Below are 18,979 nucleotides of genomic sequence, written 5' to 3' on the forward strand. Positions count from 1 at the left end.
CAGTTCTCTCATTTTCTTGGTGAGATTAACAGTTGTATTAAGAAAAGATATATGAAATGAAGGATGACCTATTAGCATAAAATTAAGGTACCTGAAAGTCAGTGGTGAATGTGGGCCAATTTCATTTCTGTGTTTTGGATATTTTATCATAGTTTGGGTAATAAAGGCATGGCATGTACCTTGGGTTTTCTAGAATTGGGAAAAGTTGGTTGCTAATGTGACTATCCTCTCTGGTCCAGAGAACATCACTCTCTTCTGTGGCTGAGCATGAGAGTGTGTGTGTGCGTCTCCCAGGGTGGTTCTGATCCTTGGTTGATTCTTGATGAGACTTCATTTTCAGTTTGGGAGTCACAAATGCCTTACCAGTTTCCTCCAAACCAAATAGTTGATGTCAGTCATTTAAAATTCTTTTCTAACCTTTAAAAATCTAGAGTCATATTCAACAACTCACCATGAGCAAAGAGAACAGAACTTAGTTTCCACAAAAGAGAGTCATTTTTAGTTAATGTGACAAGAGTTTAGGACTAGTGGTAAAACAAACAAAGCAAAACCAAAACACCATGAAACATGTTTGGGAGTACATCCTATCTCTTAAAATTTTAACCTAAATGTTGTTGAGACATCATCATTATATACTTTCACATTGTAAGTCTTTCTTATTTAAGGCATTTAAAAGAAAGGAAATAATATCTATGACATGATAGGGAATAGAAAATTCAGTTAAGATAACTCACAGAATATTCTTTGCTCTGAAAACAGCTCAAGAATTTATGTCTAAGAAAATAATATTCCAGATATATAAAGTAAAAATCATAAGTGTGTATATTTAATGATAAGAATGTTCACCCCAATATTGTTTATAAAAATGGTGAAAATGAGTGTTTAGCAGTAGAAATTTTATTAAATATGGTAAATCAATACAATTGAATGATGTTCTAAAATTTTTAAAAATTTAAAACATATAATGGTATATTAAAATTTTCAATATTAATATATTTTGAAGTAAAAAATGTATTATAAAATTATGCATACCTAGCACATTTTAGTAACTAAGTTGCCTATATGTTTGTGAGAGGTAGAGGGAAAATATATAACCAAATAAAAATGTTGGGTAATGAAATTTTTAATAATTTTATTGCTTCTTTTTATTACCAGTTTTGTAACAATAAATTTTTTAAAGGAGGATTTATGAGAGAAAGCAGTTTCAAGGATGAAGAGAAATATTAGTAAATGCAAAGAGAGATACCCGTGTTTATTATTTTCACTGCTTAATTTTTTATTGTTGAAGTTATAAATATAAGAAAAATACCAAATATTTATGAAGCTTTCAAATATGATATGCTCTCAGAATTTCTTAAGTAGAAAAGATAGGAGAAAGCATAAAAAAGTTTATTAGGACATCCATGGACTTTTCATTCTTTGCTAGTTCTGTAATAATATCTCTGAATGCTAATAAAGTTTTTAACTATCAGTTTTAAGTTTGAGATGAATGTAGAGATACAAGCAGTGGGGTTGTTCACAAGCAGTGGGTGTGCGATGTTCATGTGATTTCTGTGTTATTTAGGGAGAACCAGGAGCGGTGGGTCCCCCAGGAGAACCAGGATACCTGGGTTTACCTGGAATTCAAGGGAAAAAGGTATGATTTTTAGGATCCATAATTCAGTGTTAATCAGCTGTGAACATGTAGGTTTTTCTTTTGGGCAAGTAGCATGGGAGGACCGATGATGCATTCAGTGGTGAGATGAGCTACGTACTTGGTGCACATATAATGTGTTCAACCCCATGCTAAGAGCAGTGGCCTCTTTCATGTCCCTGCGTGGGTACCGTCTCCTGTGTGAGGACCTTGGAAAAGATAGATCAGAAAACACACGGTTCAGTAATATCCTGTAAATTCATATTGTTCAGTAGTCAATCCAGGCGAGTCAAGAATTTTTTAGGGAAAGTGTGACCGAGTCCAAGCTCACTCTGCTCTCCACACGACTAGTCAATAAATCTGAGAGATGAGTTTTGAGGCAAGGAAGAGACTTTAGTTGGGGAGCCAGCTGACCAGGAAGACACAGGCTAGTGCCCCAAAATAACCTTCTTCTCAGGGCCTGGTTGCCAGGTTCTTTTAGGAATCAGAGATTGGGGGAGGTGAGGAAACAAAGGAAAAAGACTATTCAGTCCTTGCACGTGTCCTATAGAATCGCAAGGCTCAGGCAGGGGGATGTGGTAGTTTCACTTCCCAACAGTCCTTCACGGGTTGCTCAGGTTACCTCCCTCAGGCAGGCCATTATATATGCTAACAATAACAAAAAAGGTTAAAAGTCACAGAAGCAGATTCAGTGTAAATTTAAAACTAACCCTTTCGGGTTACTAAAGGATTCAGCTTGAGCCACTCTTAACCAAAGTATGAATATCTTTCCCAAACTGAAGCAAAAGTCACAAATGATAAAAATTACAACCAAAATGCTTGACCATGAAACAATTATATCTCATAATAATTCATCTAAAATTAATTTGAGTTTAAAATATAAGGCTTATATATTCACATAAAATATTTTGGGGAGATAAGAGAGCATTATGTTGGGTTCTCTATCCCGTTAAATAAAAGTGTTCTGAGTTGTATCTGTGTAAATGTTATTGTTGGCTGGAAGGCTTTGAGCAAGAACTTAACTGGCTGTCTGTCAGCGAAGTCCACAGCCCTGAGTTAGTATCTGAACATCCAGGTTAAAAGTGATTGTACCAATTTTCTTCTGTAAAGGGTACAAATTCTTATGTCTCCATCTTTGCATCCCTTGCTGTTTCAGTTTCGTATCATTTCATTTTTTCTATCCCCCATGTGTTACCTGCTCGGGCCCTCGGTTACTGTACCCAGAGCGATCCTTTTTGCTCTGATGAGCGGCGGGCAGCACTTGTTGACCCAGGAATGGTCCACACAGCAGAGATTAAGTGTTGGATTCTTAGTGGATAGCATTTACTTAATACTATTGACTATAGCATTTACTTACTAAATCTATGTGAATATATGTTTGGACTTAGAGAATTTCCTTGTTCAGAAACTTGCCAGTTAAAAGAAAACCTGTGTTTTATTTGCTGTAAGCACAAAACTCTATGTTTGGATAGCATGGTCCAAGTTCAACTTTGGGCAAATGCTTACCTTTCCTGATCTGTGTGTTCATTATAAGAGCAAAGACATTGAACTAGTTGGTTTCAAACATCTCTCCTGGCTGAGAAGCTCCAGGAAACAATATTATGGTATATGACTTTCCCCCCAAAAGTTAATTTTTAAAGCACATATTTTCTAAAATACCATTTCAACATTGTTTAATTTCATTGTTTCTTATAAATCTGTGGCTACTGTTAGCTGAATAGTAAGAAGACTTTTCAGTTTGATTTCATAAAACAAGATTTGTCAAGTCTTCTCTTTGTTTAACCTCAGATTGTCATCAATATGGAAAAGTTTTCTTCTTCCTTATAACAAAGAAATTGTAGTAAACTTTCTTTTGAATATAAGAGCACAAGAAAGTATTCATTTAGAACATCACTTTGACATAATGTGGTTTTACTCTCTTCCCAAATATTATGTTAGCTTCTGTATATAAGGCACTTGTGGAATTTGCATGAGACCATGTATTTTTCTTTGCTGAAGAAAAACATGTTTATTTGGAAGGATACAGAATATATTATATTATGCTACATATAAAACTGCCTTTTTGCAGGGGGACAAAGGAAATCAAGGTGAAAGGGGCATTCAGGTATGTTACTGGCTTTTTTTTGGCTCGCAATAAAATCCGGGCCTCATGCTTTATTCTTGTAATATCTGTTCATTTATATACTCTATGGTGTGTTGGTTTCCCAGATGATTTGACATGACTTATAGCACAAATAAATTTGATAAGACACTATTCACTCTACATATTAAGCACATTCAAACTAATAAAAAGAAGGAGAATTATACCAGAAAATTAGATCAGGCTGAAGAAATCTAGGGTGATTTAGAAGGACATTTGGTTTTGGGTGTCTGAGCAAAAAAGGTAAAGAGAAGAAATGTGTTACAGCTTTGAGAGGAGAGGACAGTTCCACCTCAGTCCAAGCGGCTCTAGAAGAGATTTTTCCTTAACTGATCGCTGGTCCATGAATAGGATGCTGCTGGCTGAATCAGTGACATACTGATCAGGAATAAACTGTATCTGTCAGCCTTTCAGTCTTTCATGTTCTAGAAATATATAAGATTTTTCCGACCAAAATTATAAATCTGGACAGACAGTATTTCAGTGTTGTTTTTAAAATTACAAAGCTTAGCGATAGTGGCTGAATTTTGCTACATAAAATAAGCTTCACATAAAAACAAAGACACTGCAAAATTTCCCAGAATTTTCACAATTTTGGGATATCTGGAGGCATAAAAGAAAACTTCAGGATAAAAACCTGCTAGGGTCACAGTCTCAATGTGTTTCAGAAAATGAAAGTGGAATTAAGCCCCTTCTCTGAAATCCACCACCCTGGTCGTTCCTTGTCATGGGTCCTGGGTGACTGAAGCATCATTCTAACTGGTCTCTTTGAGTTCAGTCACCCTTTCCCCCAACCATAAGAAATGTGTAAGTTGTGTTAAGTTGAAAGTGTAAAAGGTATTGGTTTGATCCATTTATATACTGCAATATGATTACTACTGTAGGGTCAGCTAATACCTTTATCATGTCACATTAGTTTGTTTTTGTTTTGAGAACAGTTACGATTTAGTATCTTAGCCACTTTGAAGTTTGGAATTTAACTGCATATTTAAGATATTAATTTGCTTAGCTTCTGCACCACACAGTAAGCAACTCAGGGGCACTCTTACAGGGTCCTGCCAGCAAATAGGGCCCCTGGGAATTCATGGATGTAAGTAAATGAGAAAAACTGCTATTCAGGAGTGATTTAAAATTTCAGTCACTAGATCTTTAATTGATTGTCTATCTAGGTGTATGTTTTACTAGACTGTATTAATTACCCTTTCAACATAGGGATGAAATAGTGGCATTTCAGGGTCTGGCCCAATGTCTTATACAAGATGGATGTCTTATACAAAATATTAATTGAATGGACAAATATGTTTGTATCTTTATTAAGTTTTATTTATTTGTCCCAATTTAAAGATCTTCTTTCAAAATGTTTTTCACAGTGTAAATGTAAAATGTCTTTTAAATTTAAAATTTCTTTAAAGTGGTCTTCTTGCCCTCACATGTGCATAATCCACACCAAACATAATGCCATTGAAATTAAGAAAAAGACCACAGTCACTGGATTTTTAAACAATTTTCATGCTGTGAACATGGACTCCGCAGAACACCCTAAATTGTCTAACATGTTTTATTTACATGTTCCCCAAAGTCAGTAGTTTGTTCCTTGTCTCTGTCAATTTAGTTAGGCTAACTTTCCTCTCACTTCTTTTTTTCTCTTCTCTTGCATCATTTTGCATATTTGCATCACTGCTCTTGTGACCTTTGTTCTAGACAGCAGGAAAGTACATAGTATGTGTTGTATGTGTGAATGCATCATGTATGTGTAAACTAATAAATAACATTTATTCAATTTTAAAGGGTCAAAAGGGAGAAAGTGGAAGACCAGGGATTCCAGGATCACAGGTATTTTTCTTCTTTTTATGGAAAATGAATTAATGAATCACATAACTGAAAAAGACTGAGAGAGAGTTACTTGCAAATTAAAGTGAGTGAGGAGAAGGGGAGGTGTAGTGTGCATTCTAAGTGCCCAGGATGAGAGTCCTCGTGGTGATGGTGGTCAGGGCTTGCTTTAATCGCTTGATTTATGTTTTTATTTTCCCATGCTGATACTCTCTGTGGCTGTGAAACTTGATTTTCAATGCTTACATCTGACCGAGTACATGACTAAAGGTCGGGAGTTCCCTGGTGGTCCTGTGGTTAGGACTTTGCCTTCTAGTGCAGGAGGCACAGTTTCAGTCCCTTGCAGGGAGCTGAGATCTCACATCTCTCAGCCAAAAATCCAAAATGTAAAAACAGCAGCAATATTGTAATAAATTCAATAAAGACTTTAAAAATGATCCACATTTTAAAAAATGACTGAAGGTAGACAATTCCGCCTGTTTCTTGGAGTAGTAATAGCCCGAGGCAGCCATCCATAGCAGCGTCTCTGTACCTATTGTCGAGTTTTTATTTTTTTCTTAAAAAATGTGAGCAGTTGAGGCCCTGCGTAGTGAAACGGTGAATCAACTTGCTTCCCTCTAGTTTGTTCAAAGATACAATTTGCTACCTTACAGATGTGTTAATCCTGTCTCTGGAGAACTGTGTCATGGAATACATACATAATACATGCTTTTCTTCTTTTTCAAGAAACATTTTAATCAGAGTATAATTGCTTTACGGTGCTGTCTTGCTTTCTGCTGTTGACAATGTGAACCAGCCATAAGCACATTTATCTCCTTCCTCGTGAGCCTCGCTCCCAGCCCCATCCCATTGCTCCAGGCCGTGCTCCACGGGCAACTTCCCACCAGCTATCTGTCTTCCACATAGTAACCTGCGTGTTTCAGGGCTGACTTTCTTCTTCTTTGACTAAACTCCTCGTGAAGCCATGTTTCTGTGAGGTCGTCTCATGGCGTGTAGGTTCAGTCAGAGCCAAACTGGACAAATAAAATCGTCCCACTGATGGGGAGTGTGGGCCTAAGGCGGATCCCGTGGCTGCGCTGACCCTGCTGCTAGGGGGATGAAGCTTGAGGTGACGCCTCCAAGGGCGGAGTTTCCGGGTCCCTCGCCTGGAGGGATGGGAGAGGCCCTGGCGGGTGGGAAGGCGCGTCTTAGGGTGAGGGCTGCGTGTCGGGAACTTGGGAGCCTAGAAGCCGAGCTGCAGAGCAGGCGTCGCTGAGGCCGCCCGTGTGCCGTGACGTCAGGGAAAAAGGCCTCAGTTTGGGCCCGCTCGCCCCACGGTAAACCCGGATGACGGGCGGCTCTGTCCTGCTCCTCGCCGCCCCGCTGTCTCCCCAGGTTAACCGCGCGGCATCCTACGGCTCTTCCCTCAGGAGAGCCTCACCTCTTCTTGCGGCAGCCTGCACGACCTCGGCCGTTCCCCCCACGCTTTTACTCAGGAGACTCTGATAGGAGGCCATTCTTTTGCATTTTGAGCGCACAATTTGGCTAGCTCACTGGTTGACAGATGACACTCTTCGCAAGGTTCCCTTAAAATGTTCTCCCCCCCCCCCACCCCTCACTTCTCAAGAGAAAAAGCAAGTCTGTTCCCCCAAAGTAGGATTTGGGTTCCCTGGAAAGCTCTGTCCTGGGTGTGTTGGAAGCTGAGTTTCCACCACCATGACCTGAGTCTGCAGAGGGGTCAGGGCAGCTGTGGCCTCTCAGCTGCTGCGTGGTTGTCCCACGCCTCTGAGTAGACAAAGCCCCAAGTTACCTGTCATGCTACCAAGTGTTGCACATGTGCGATTTGATGTTTTTTGGCCTTCTTGTTGTGAATGGAGTCCAAGTGAATGTTTCTCTCACAAGATCATCTAAGTGGATTCTCAGCTGACAGCTGTTTTCAGTTTCAGATCTAATTTGGTTCTCCTCCTGGGAACTTTTATCTTTTTATCTTATCTTTCCCCTTACCTGGATCCAGTTGGAGGATTCTATCTGGTAGCAGACACCTCTGCATTTCTTCAGAAACCTCTATAGTTAAAGAATGGCTTGACAAAGAGTGTTTTACTCACTGATTGATTTTTATATGAAAACTAAAATTTAGTCTTTATGCTCAAGTTTTGAGAATCTCCCTTTCTCTGTGCCAAACATTGATTTTCCCTAGTTTTGTTCTTCTGTCTCATTTGGATCTTCATGTTGAAGGAACCTAGAAATAAATCAACGTAAATCCTCAAGCTTCATTGTTATACACGGAATTCTCTATTGAAATGTTTGTTATACACTGAATTTCATATTGAAATGATATATACTATATTTTATATTGAATTGCAGAACATGAATTTTTAACTTTAAAGTTGATTGATGATCAACTATATTTCAATAAAAAATAATAAAGTTGATTAATGAAATCCCTCCTGTGTATTGTGAAAGCTATACCCTTTGTTCTAAACTAATATTGGGTGATTTTGGAGCCTGAATGTACAATGAATTTAAAAAATGAACAATTATAGTGTATTTCCTAAAGGTTCTTATCATTGCTCAAAAATGTCATTGGAATGACTGTGTAAACTTTAAAGGAACCATTCAGATGTATCCCATGATTGTGATGATGAGAGAGCTTCAGTTAAAGGTCCCTAGTTTATATCGTGGGAAGGAAAAACTGCCATATTGGTCAACATGAACACATGCATGCTAAGTTGCATCGGTCATGTCTGACTCCCATGGCTCCTCTGTCCATGGCATTCTCCAGGCAAGAATATTGAAGTGGGTTGCCGTGCCTCCTCCAGGGGATCTTCCTGACCCAGGGATCAAACCTGAATCTCTTGGGTCTCCTGCATTGGCAGGTGGGTTCTTTAGCACTAGTGACACTTGAGAAGCCCATTGTACAAAATTTGTGTTGTTCAGTTTCTAAGTCATGTCTGACTCTTTGTAACCCCATGGACTGCAGCATATCAGGCTTCCCTGTCCTTAACTATACCCCAGAGTTTGCTCAAACTCATGTCCTTTGAGTCAATGATGGCATTGAATCATCTCATCCTTGGTTGCTCCCTTCTTCCCCTGTCCTCAATCTTTCCCAGCATCAGGATCTTTTCCATTGAGTTGACTCTTCACATCAGGTGGCCAAAGTACTGGAGTTTCAGCTTCAGCATCAGTCCTTCAATGAACATTCAGGACTGATTTCCTTTAGGATTGACTGGTTTGATCTCCTTGCAGTCCAAGGAAATCTCAAGAGTCTTCTCCAGTGCTACAATTCAAAAGCATCGGTTCTTTGAAACTCAGCCTTCTTTATGGCCCAATTCTTAAATCCATACGTGACTTTTCCAGTAGGAAAAACCATAGCTTTGACTTAATGGACCTTTGATGGCAAAGTACTATCTCTGCCTTTTAATATGCTGTCTAGGTTGGTCATAACTTTTCTTCCAAGGAGCAACCATCTTTTAATTTCATGGCTGCAGTCACCATTTGCAGTGATTTTGGAGCCCAGGAAAATAAAGTCTGTCACTGTTTCCACAATTTCCCCATCTATTTGCCATGAAGTGATGGGACCAGATGCCATGATGTTAGTTTTCTGAATGTTGAGCTTTAAGCCAACTTTTTCACTCTCTTCTTTCACTGTCATCAAGAGACTCTTTAGTTCTTCTTCACTTTCTGCAATAAGGGTGGTGTCATCTGCATATGTGAGGTTATTGCTAGTTCTTCCGGCAATCTTGATTCTACCTTGTACTTCATCCAGCCCAGCATTTTGCTTAATGTGCTCTGCATATAAGTTAAATAAGCAGGGTGACAGTATACAGACTTAATGTACTCCTTTCCCAATTTTGAACTAGTCCTTGTTCCACGTCCAGTTCTAACTATTGCTTCTTGACCTGCTTACAGGTTTCTCAGGAGGCAAATAAGGTGATCTGGTATTCCTATTTCTTTAAGAATTTTCCACAGGTTTTTGTGATACACACAGTGAAAGGCTTTCATGTAGTCAATGAAGCAGAAGAAGATGCTTTTCTGGAATTCTCTTGTTTTTTTCTCTGATCCAGTGGATGTGGACAGCTTGATATCTGGTTCCTTGGCCTTTTCTAAATCCAGCTCATACATCTGGAAGTTTTCAATTTGTGTACTGTTGAAGCCTGGTTTGAAGGATTTTAAGCATTACCTTGCTAGCGTGTGAAATGAGTGCAATTGTAGAGTAGTTTGAGCATTCTTTGGCATTGCCCTTCTTTGAGACTGGAATGAAAGCTGACCTTTTCTAGTCCTGTGGCCGCTACTGAGTTTTCCAAATTTGCTGCCTTATTGAGTGCAGCACTTTAACAGCGTCATCTTGTAGAATTTCAAATAGCTCAGCTGAAATTGAATCATCTCCACTAGCTTTGTTCATAGTAATGCTTCCTAAGGCCCACTTGACTTCACACTAACATGCTACTTTCCTAATCTCTGAATTTCCATCCATGAGTGATTTAAGCATAGGACAGTATGTTTTTCTTCCCTATGAATCACTTTTAATGTTATCTTTTCTTTAACCCATCTTTTATCTCTAGTACTCAAACAAAATTTAATTTTAAGAATACAAATTTGAAAAAAAATAGAATACTCTTTTAATCACTGAATAAAAGAATAAATATCCCTTATTTTAGTGATTTAAGTTTTTTTACTGAAGTATAGTTAGTGTACAATCATATATAAGGTGTATAATATAGTGATTTGCAATTTTTAAAGGCTATATTCCATTTATAGTTTTTAAATATTGGGTATTTTCCGTGACTTGAGTTTTAATTTTCCTTAAACTAATAATATAACTTAAAATAAGAGTAGAGTTTTAAAAGAATTCAGATAGAATGCCATTATAACCTACATATTTGACCTACATCATATGAAAATATTCATGCAGAAGAATGAAAGTTCTGTAAATTAACCCTTTTATATTATTCATTTATTATATTTCCTAGTTATTAGTCTCCTTTAAAAAGGTAAAAAAGGTCTCTTGTATATATAATTTTGTCACTATTTCTATTGCTGTCTCCCAAACCAAAAATTAAAGTTTGATTAAATATGTCTAAAGGATACATGCCACATTGCTAGTACTGTAACTTGCACATTTTTTTTCCTATTAATTTTTGAAGGGAATTCAAGGCCATCACGGTGCAAAAGGAGAGGTATGTTTCTTCTTGTATTATGCTGTCCAGTCCTCACAGCTTAATTTTCAATACTGTATAAATAAATCTAGCTGTTGACATCACGAACAGAAAATATCTTTCATGTTCTTCAATAGTTCCTAAATATTTTCAGAATATGTAGGTTCACTGAATTAGGTATGAAATGGTATGCAATTGTCAATAATATTGATTCCAATTCTAAATTAGGAACTGTTTTTCTGCATATTTTCCAATGAGGAATATTATATATTTCTATGCCTATCACTAGAATTTAAATTCCTTGGAAACAAGACTGTCACGTTCACTGATGTATCTCTGGCACTATGCATATTGCCTAATCAATAAATGTACTAAGTAATGGTTATTTGTAGGGTTGGATGGGTGGTTGATTGGATGGATAAATTGCTGTTTAATATAGTATGACATTTCCCTCCTGATCAGTTATGGTGTTTCCCAGCAGTTACTTGTATAATTTAGATATATGTTTGTATATATTCATATCTGTATTCTTGAGGAGTTCTATGGTGCAATTATACCTCCTGAAATATTTAAATAGAACTTCTGAAGATTTCTCTTGCTTTTAGAGAGGTGAAAAGGGAGAGCCTGGTGCTAGAGGCACCACTGGAGCCAAAGGAGAGTCTGGGGTAGACGGTCTGATGGGGCCCCTGGGCCCCCAGGGGCCACCTGGGGATCCAGGTCCTCCGGGCACCCCAGGACTGGATGGGAAACCCGTATGTATTCTGCTTCTTCCACAGTTTTTATGTTTTCATTCTTTTTTTTTTTTAATAGTTTTTTTTTTTTTTATTTTTTTCCAGTGGGTTTTGTCATACATTGATAAGAATCAGCCATGGATTTACATGTATTCCCAATCCCGATCCCCCCTCCCACCTCCCTCTCCACCCGATTCCTCTGGGTCTTCCCAGTGCACCAGGCCGGAGCACTTGTCTCGTGCATCTCACCTGGGCTGGTGATCTGTTTCACCATAGATAGTATACATGCTGTTCTTTTGAAATATCCCACGCTCACATTCTCCCACAGAGTTCAAAAGTCTGTTCTGTATTTCTGTGTCTCTTTTTCTGTTCTGCATATAGGGTTATTGTTATCACCTTTCTAAATTCCATATACATGTGTCAGTATGCTGTAATGTTCTTTATCTTTCTGGCTTACTTCACTCTGTATAATGGGCTCCAGCTTCATCCATCTCATTAGGACTGGTTCAAATGAATTCTTTTTAATGGCTGAGTAATATTCCATGGTGTATATGTACCACAGCTTCCTTATCCATTCATCTGCTGATGGGCATCTAGGTTGCTTCCATGTCCTGGCTATTATAAACAGTGCTGCGATGAACATTGGGGTGTACGTGTCTCTTTCAGATCTGGTTTCCTCAGTGTGTATGCCCAGAAGTGGGATTGCTGGGTCATATGGCAGTTCTATTTCCAGTTTTTTAAGAAATCTCCACACTGTTTTCCATAGCGGCTGTACTAGTTTGCATTCCCACCAACAGTGTAAGAGGGTTCCCTTTTCTCCACACCCTCTCCAGCATTTATTGCTTGTAGACTTTTGGATAGCATTCTTTGTATTTGGCATGTCCATGTTATAACCCCTAATAATTTGATGCAGGGGAGAGAATTTTCAGAACAGTTTATTCGACAAGTTTGCACTGATGTATTAAGAGGTAAGTCTCAAACATACAGATTTTAATAACTTTCAAATTTCAGAAGTAATATAAATATTTTCCTAGAAATTATAAAGGTATGAGTAAGATAGAGAAAAAATAAAGGACATTTATCAATCTTTGTCTTTCCTAGATAAGTATTTTTATATTTAACTTTTATAATCTTTTTCATAAAGTAATTTATCATTATTTCACCATTGATTAAATTTTCTTTTCTGACATAATTCTAGTAATTTTATTCCCCAATATGACACTTATAATTAAACAGTTTCTTTTAGGGAGATACTTTTCCCCTTTATTTGAAGCAATTTCCACAATAAAATTATTGTAAAGAGCAATGGATATTTCCTAGTTAAATTTCTAGAAATAAAGTTATTGGCCAAGAATTAAGCATCTGTAATTTTTTTTAAATTATGAGTGATTTTATTAATGTCCATTCACCATTTAAACATAAGGGTGGGGGTTTCTTTCTTTTCAAGCCCATTTACCTGTCTTACTTCAAAGTGGAAGAATTCAAAGCTGTGATCATTGCCAGTCCCAGCACGGCTCCCCTGGTATTCCAGGGCCACCTGGTCCCATGGGCCCAGAAGGTCCCCGAGGATTCCCTGGTTTGCCAGGAAGAGATGGTGTTCCTGGATTAATGGGAGCTCCAGGACGCCCAGGTGCCAAAGGATTAAAAGGTACTTTGTTTGTTTGTGTAAGCAAATGAACAACAGAAAATGATATTTTTTGTATTCATTCACCTCTTAAAGTGATTTAATAGGCAAGAGTTCATTTGTCTTCTTAAAGACAAAAAATTTTTCTATCCCTACATCTTTAAGTAATTTGTAGACTGAGTTAAAGAAAAATTACTGTATTTTTTGAAAGCATATCCTAAAGTCAAGAGAGAAAGGTCAAGATTATGAAGCATGTGAACGTGTAAATCAGATAATGTTGACAATGAACTTAAAAATTTTGCTTGAGTCCAATAATGTGTTTAAATAGAACATCACAGATACCATTTCCTTATGTTGACTTTGGTAACTTCTGTTACTGTATTCAACATTGTTTTCTATTATAAGAAAAATTGGAGACTTTGCTGGTGGTCCAGTGGTTGAGGCTTAGTCTTCTAGTACAGGGGGTGTAGGTTTGATTCCTGGTCAGTGAACTGCAATCCCTCATGTCTTCGGGCCAAGAAACTAAAACATTAAAAAAAAAAAAAAATAGTGGAGACAGTGTTGTGTCAAATTCAATAAAGATGTTAAAAATTGTCCACATTTAAAAAATTCTTAAAAAAAAAGAAAAATTAGGTTTTGCAACCAAACTCTCTAATAGTAGGCCAGACTTACTGCTCTTTGCCTTTGAATGTTTATGTGAAATATTGGTTGATAATACTTTCCTTTTAGTTTAATATGATTTGAACAATTTAGATGTTTCATCAAAGGAACAGCTATGATTAACAGAAAGGGCTAAATAATTTCAAAATTAATTCCAACAATTTTCCTTTCTTAATATTTAATATCATTATGTTTCTAGACCACTAATCATTTTGAAAATTGTGGCTTAAAAAATTCTCTTCCCCATTAGTAATAATAAATAGGTGGTAAGTAATAAGTAGGTGAAACTTCTTTTTGAAGATTTATTTTCCTTTAATGTGTATATTAACAGCTTTGAAAGAAGCAATCTAGGAGGAAGTGATTTTATGGGAAAAGTAAGCTTATTCCCCTCTCTGACACTCTGCAGGCCTCCCTGGACGGAATGGGGCGAAGGGGAGCCAAGGACTTGGGTACCCTGGAGCACAAGGTCCTCCTGGTCCCCCAGGTAAGAACTGGTGAGGCTCATAAGTGTTCCTGCACATTTTGCTTTAGAAAAATCACCATAGATCTATGTCCAGAGATTTGAAATCAAGACTTTTCTTTCCTTTTTTGAGTGATTCACATTCAGCACATTGAGATCTAACGACTAGAAGTTTTATCCTATATTACATTCATGAATCATTCAAGCTTCTCTTTCACTTATCATTTAGATTCTTTAGAATACCACTCCTTAGAATAGCTCTCATGTGGTTTCACTTGCTCATGCCTATCTAATGTATATCACAATGTATATAATGTATATCTAATATATATCTAATGATATAATGTATATCATCCCTAAGCCTATCTAATGTATATCTAATGTCTATATCACCGTCTTATCTTTATGATTCTCAGGGACACAAAATAATGCTGAAATGGACTCAAAAGCCAAACTCTGCTAGCTGTGTTAATTTTACTTTGCCTCCGTTTTCTCATTTGTAAAATATTGATGAGATGTTAGTTCAGTTCATTTCAGTTGTTCAGTCATGTCCAACTCTTTGCGACCCCATGGACTGCAGTACATACCAGGCTTCCCTGTCCATCACCAACTCCTGGAGTTTACTCAAACTCATGTCCATTGAGTCGGTGATGCCATCCAGCCATCTCATCCTCTGTCACCCCCTTCTCCTCCTGCCCCCAATCCCTCCCAGCATCAGGGTCTTTCCCAATGAGTCAACTCTTCACATCAGGTAGCCAAAGTATTGGAGTTTAGCTTCGGCATCAGTCCTTCCAATGAACACCCAGGACTGAGCTCCTTTAGGATGGACTGGTTGGATCTCCTTGCAGTCCAAGGGACTCTCAAGAGTCTTCTCCAACACCACAGTTCAAAAGCATCAATTCTTCGGCTCTCGGCTTTCTTTGTATCATGACACTGTTGGGTGATTAAATGAGTTAATATATGTTGTGCTTTCAGACAGTGCGTGACAACCAAAGCTGTGTTTTCAATAAAAGTGCATCATCGTCATTATTTTAGATGTTACTACTTCTTGAGGCTTTTAGGTGGAGCAGATGATTCAATAATTTGTATGCAAAGCATTTTGAACAATACTTAAGTGTTGAATAAACATTTATTAGTAGTAATAGCAGGAATTATTAGTGATAGAGAGTGCCCCCAAACCGCACTGCTCCATCCCCAAACCTAAGTATTTCGGTCACCAACTTTAAAAGGCCAGTGTCTTGATTTAATTTTCCTTTCTTTGAGCATGCTAGTTGAACTAAATTATGGTTTACAAAGTGGTGTTATAATACCTTTGTGTATGGATTATTATGATATTATGCTAATAACAATGTATTTCAATGTGGAAACTATATACCTATAATGAAAATAGTCATTTTGACTGCAAATATAGCACAAAAGTGATTTTCACTTACTGATACATTACTGGCAAATTTAAAATAGTATTGGCAAAAGTAAGCTGAAAGTAAGAAATAGTGTAGCCACAAACTGAAATTTTAAAATTGAAATTTTTTAAATTGAGAAAATGTGAAATCTACAGATTGAAATCTTAAAATGTTAGCTCTGTGTCTTCATTAGCTGCATGATTTCTGTAATAACATAGCTGGGCTTAGTTTTTGAAAATTATTTTTGGATAGTTCTTTTCCAAATGGAAGGCATATAGAATTATCAAGAGGATTTCTTCTCTTTCCTCTTTGAGTGCAAATATGTAAAATGCTGAAGAGAGTCTTTTTTCCAGTTTACATGTTTTACAGATTCAGCTGTGTCAGCCCCAGAAACAAACTCCTGTGTTCACATGTTGCTAATGTTCCATCATAGGTCCAGAGGGCCCCCCTGGAATAAGCAAAGAAGGTCCTCCTGGAGACCCAGGCCTCCCCGGTAAAGATGGAGACCATGGAAAACCCGGAATCCAAGGACAGCCAGGCCCCCCGGGCATCTGTGATCCGTCGCTGTGTTTTAGTGTCATCGTTGGAAGAGATCCCTTTAGAAAAGGACCAAACTATTAGTTTCTGATGCCTCTTCCAGCAGCCTAGGCATGGTGCTCTTCTTTTGTGGTCTTTGCATCTCAGGAAGATAACAACAGTAATCCCTTGAAAAGAAACTCAAGTACCTCGGTGTTTTTATTATTGTTTTTTCCTTAAGGAAAAATATAGAAAAGGTCACGTATACTGATTTTAAAGGCTCCTCAGTTCTTCGGAGCCTTTAGATTGGTAGCATTAACTAAATCTCAAGGGTTTCTTGTAAGTCCATTCGTTTTAATCAAAGTTGAATATAAAAAAAAAAAAACCACCATTGCCTGTCAGCCAGTCGGTTTCACTCACTGTGAAAAGTTTCACATTCAGCCTCCGTGCAGCAGAGTATTTGAGTTCAATTTCTTGTCTGTGTGCATTTCATGTTTCATAGCTCATGCTTCTACATTAGCTGAAACGTGCATCTGGCCATGGGAAATGAGATCAGGGCTGATATTCAGCTTGGGAACAGACTGTATCACCACACGGGCACTTTCTCCAGTGTCTGTGCTCATCAGACGGGGTGATGGACTGTTAGTTGTTCAGTGTTTTGAATGTCACCTATGAAATAGATTAATGTGTTTCTTACTCCATTTGCAAATTCTCAAATGATTCAATGAATGATGATGCTAAGAAAGAGTAATGATTACATTGGGAATGGTCTAAATATGAACCATTAAAAACATTCTGGAGAAAAAGGTTCATTAGACCTGGTCAATATGTTCAAAGGAATCATAAGTCCAGAAACACTAAAAATACTTTCTTCTTCATACCTGTGTAGTAATTGGAGTGTTTGTTGCATGCCTTCATTTTCCATTTCATTTATTATATGTGTATGTTCATATATGTTAACTTTTATTGTAGCAGAGCTAGTGGGAATCAATGCTCTAGTTGACAGGAAAGGTAACTCCACAGATCCTAGGATGTCTTGATAATTTTTTAGCAGACTTTAAAATATTTTAAACAATCTTTGTGTACTGTACTGAATGCTTTTGTAAGGAATGTAGTTTGAGATATTCCATCCTTATCATGCTCTAAATTTTTTACATGCTTGATATTCAAAGTACAATAAAATTTTGTAAAAGCTTGACCGCAGCATTTTTTATACTTGTAACTGATTTTGAGTATATTATGCATCTCACATGATCATTTATTCAGTGGGTATAATTTATTAAATTATTTACCCTATTTTTAAATGACTGATTCATATGAAGCAAGAACTTAGAAACTGGGTTGGGTGCCACTTGCCTGGGCAGGTACAGCCCCTGCTTCCTGGTCCAGGAATGGCTGGTGACCAGAGTTTAGCTTAATTGATGACATGTCCTTCCATGATGAGGACCTTGGAGGGGACTGACACCCATACATTCAGCAGCTGAATCAGCTTAAGGCTTGTTTTGGTGTTCTCTCTCCAGCAAAGCCTCAGGTGTCTGTTAGACCTGACCAAGCTACTCCCCCTGCTAATAATCCCATTTTCTGGGAGACCTGGTGAAGGGGCAGAACGGGAACTCCCTTCTACCCCTTATTCCTTCAACCAGCTTGGAGCACATGTGATGCTGAAAACTCAGCCTCTGTTTTCCAGTGCTGAGCTGAATCTCAGACAGAGTTTTAGGTAAAATAGAAAAGAATAGCTTTATTGCTTTGCCAGGCAGAAAGGGACATAGTGGGCTCTTGTCCTCGGAAGCTGTGTATCTCATCCTGGGAGGATTTGGTGAGGAGTTTTTATTGCAATGATTCAAAGGCCGCATTGCTGATATGGTGTGGTGTGTGCAGGGTCTGCTTTCCTCTAATCCGGTCTCAGGTGCCCTCTTGATGAGCTTCTCTGGTTCCTTTAACCTGGCCCCGGGTGGTCTTCTCCGGAATGAAGAATGCTGACATCTTCCGTTTATTGGGGGTTTTAGCTTCTGGGGCACCAGGACCCTGCCCCAAAGTTGTGCTGTTTTATGACTGCTCCTCCCTTATCTCTGCATCCCTTCCCTTCCCTGATTAGTGACTGTTTGAACTTGCCCTTGGGACTCAGGGAAGGTCATGGAGGTTGGAGTCTGTCCCCTACACACAAGAAAGGGGGGACAGAAAAGCCTCCATGTTCAGGGGCCCCATGAAGTCCTGCTCAGCTTCACATGGCCATGAAGTGTGCAGAATTGGCCAGGGACACAGTGATGACGGAGTCATGTGGTCTGGCCTGAGGGCCCTTGTGTCTAAAAAGAAACAGAGCAACAGGGGATTGCTATATAATCATTCTAAAACAGGAGAAAGTGCTACAGAAATGTATGCATGCATGCATGCTAAGTCACTTCAGTCGTGTCCAACTCTTGTGACCCCATGGACTGTAGCCCCCAGGCTCCACTGTCCATGGGATTCTCCAGGCAAGAATACTGGAGTGGGTTGCCGTGCCCTCCTCCAGGGGATCTTCCCGGCCCAGGGATCGAACCCACGTCTCATGTCTCCTGCATTGGCAGGTGAGTTCTTTACCACGAATGCCACCTGGGAAGCCCATAGAAATGTATAGGGTGATATCTATGGACTAAACTGTGTCACTTCCAAATTAATATGTTGAAACCCTAACTCCCTATGGGACCCTATTTGGAGATTGAGGTTTTAGGCTGTGATTATGGTTAAATAAGTTCGTAAGAAGGGGGTACTACTCTTGTACAATTGGTGACCTCTTCTCATATGCCTGCATATGAGAAAAGGCCATGTAAGCACACAGCGAGAAGACAGTGATTTGAGAGCCAGGAAATT

The 18,979-nt window shown here is 38.4% G+C and overlaps 1 protein-coding gene across 2 annotated transcripts in view; it reads left to right on the forward strand.

The window, feature by feature from the left end:
* Positions 1–17,328, forward strand: part of COL21A1 (collagen type XXI alpha 1 chain) — a 264,373-nt gene extending 247,045 nt beyond the window's left edge. Inside the window, exons 22-30 of one of the 2 annotated variants that reach the window (XM_061146356.1) lie at positions 1,565–1,636; positions 3,702–3,737; positions 5,562–5,606; positions 10,727–10,759; positions 11,344–11,490; positions 12,383–12,437; positions 12,917–13,117; positions 14,160–14,237; positions 16,050–17,328. In XM_061146356.1, the coding sequence (XP_061002339.1) occupies positions 1,565–1,636; positions 3,702–3,737; positions 5,562–5,606; positions 10,727–10,759; positions 11,344–11,490; positions 12,383–12,437; positions 12,917–13,117; positions 14,160–14,237; positions 16,050–16,237 (855 nt within the window). In that variant the 3' untranslated portion in view covers positions 16,238–17,328. The remainder of the gene's footprint in view (positions 1–1,564; positions 1,637–3,701; positions 3,738–5,561; positions 5,607–10,726; positions 10,760–11,343; positions 11,491–12,382; positions 12,438–12,916; positions 13,118–14,159; positions 14,238–16,049) is intronic. The other variant, XM_061146357.1, reaches the window with a different exon arrangement.
* Positions 17,329–18,979: the final 1,651 nt, after the last annotated feature.

The sequence above is a fragment of the Dama dama genome, chromosome 7 (genome assembly GCF_033118175.1).
Source record: "Dama dama isolate Ldn47 chromosome 7, ASM3311817v1, whole genome shotgun sequence".
In the NCBI taxonomy this organism is placed as follows: domain Eukaryota; kingdom Metazoa; phylum Chordata; class Mammalia; order Artiodactyla; family Cervidae; genus Dama; species Dama dama.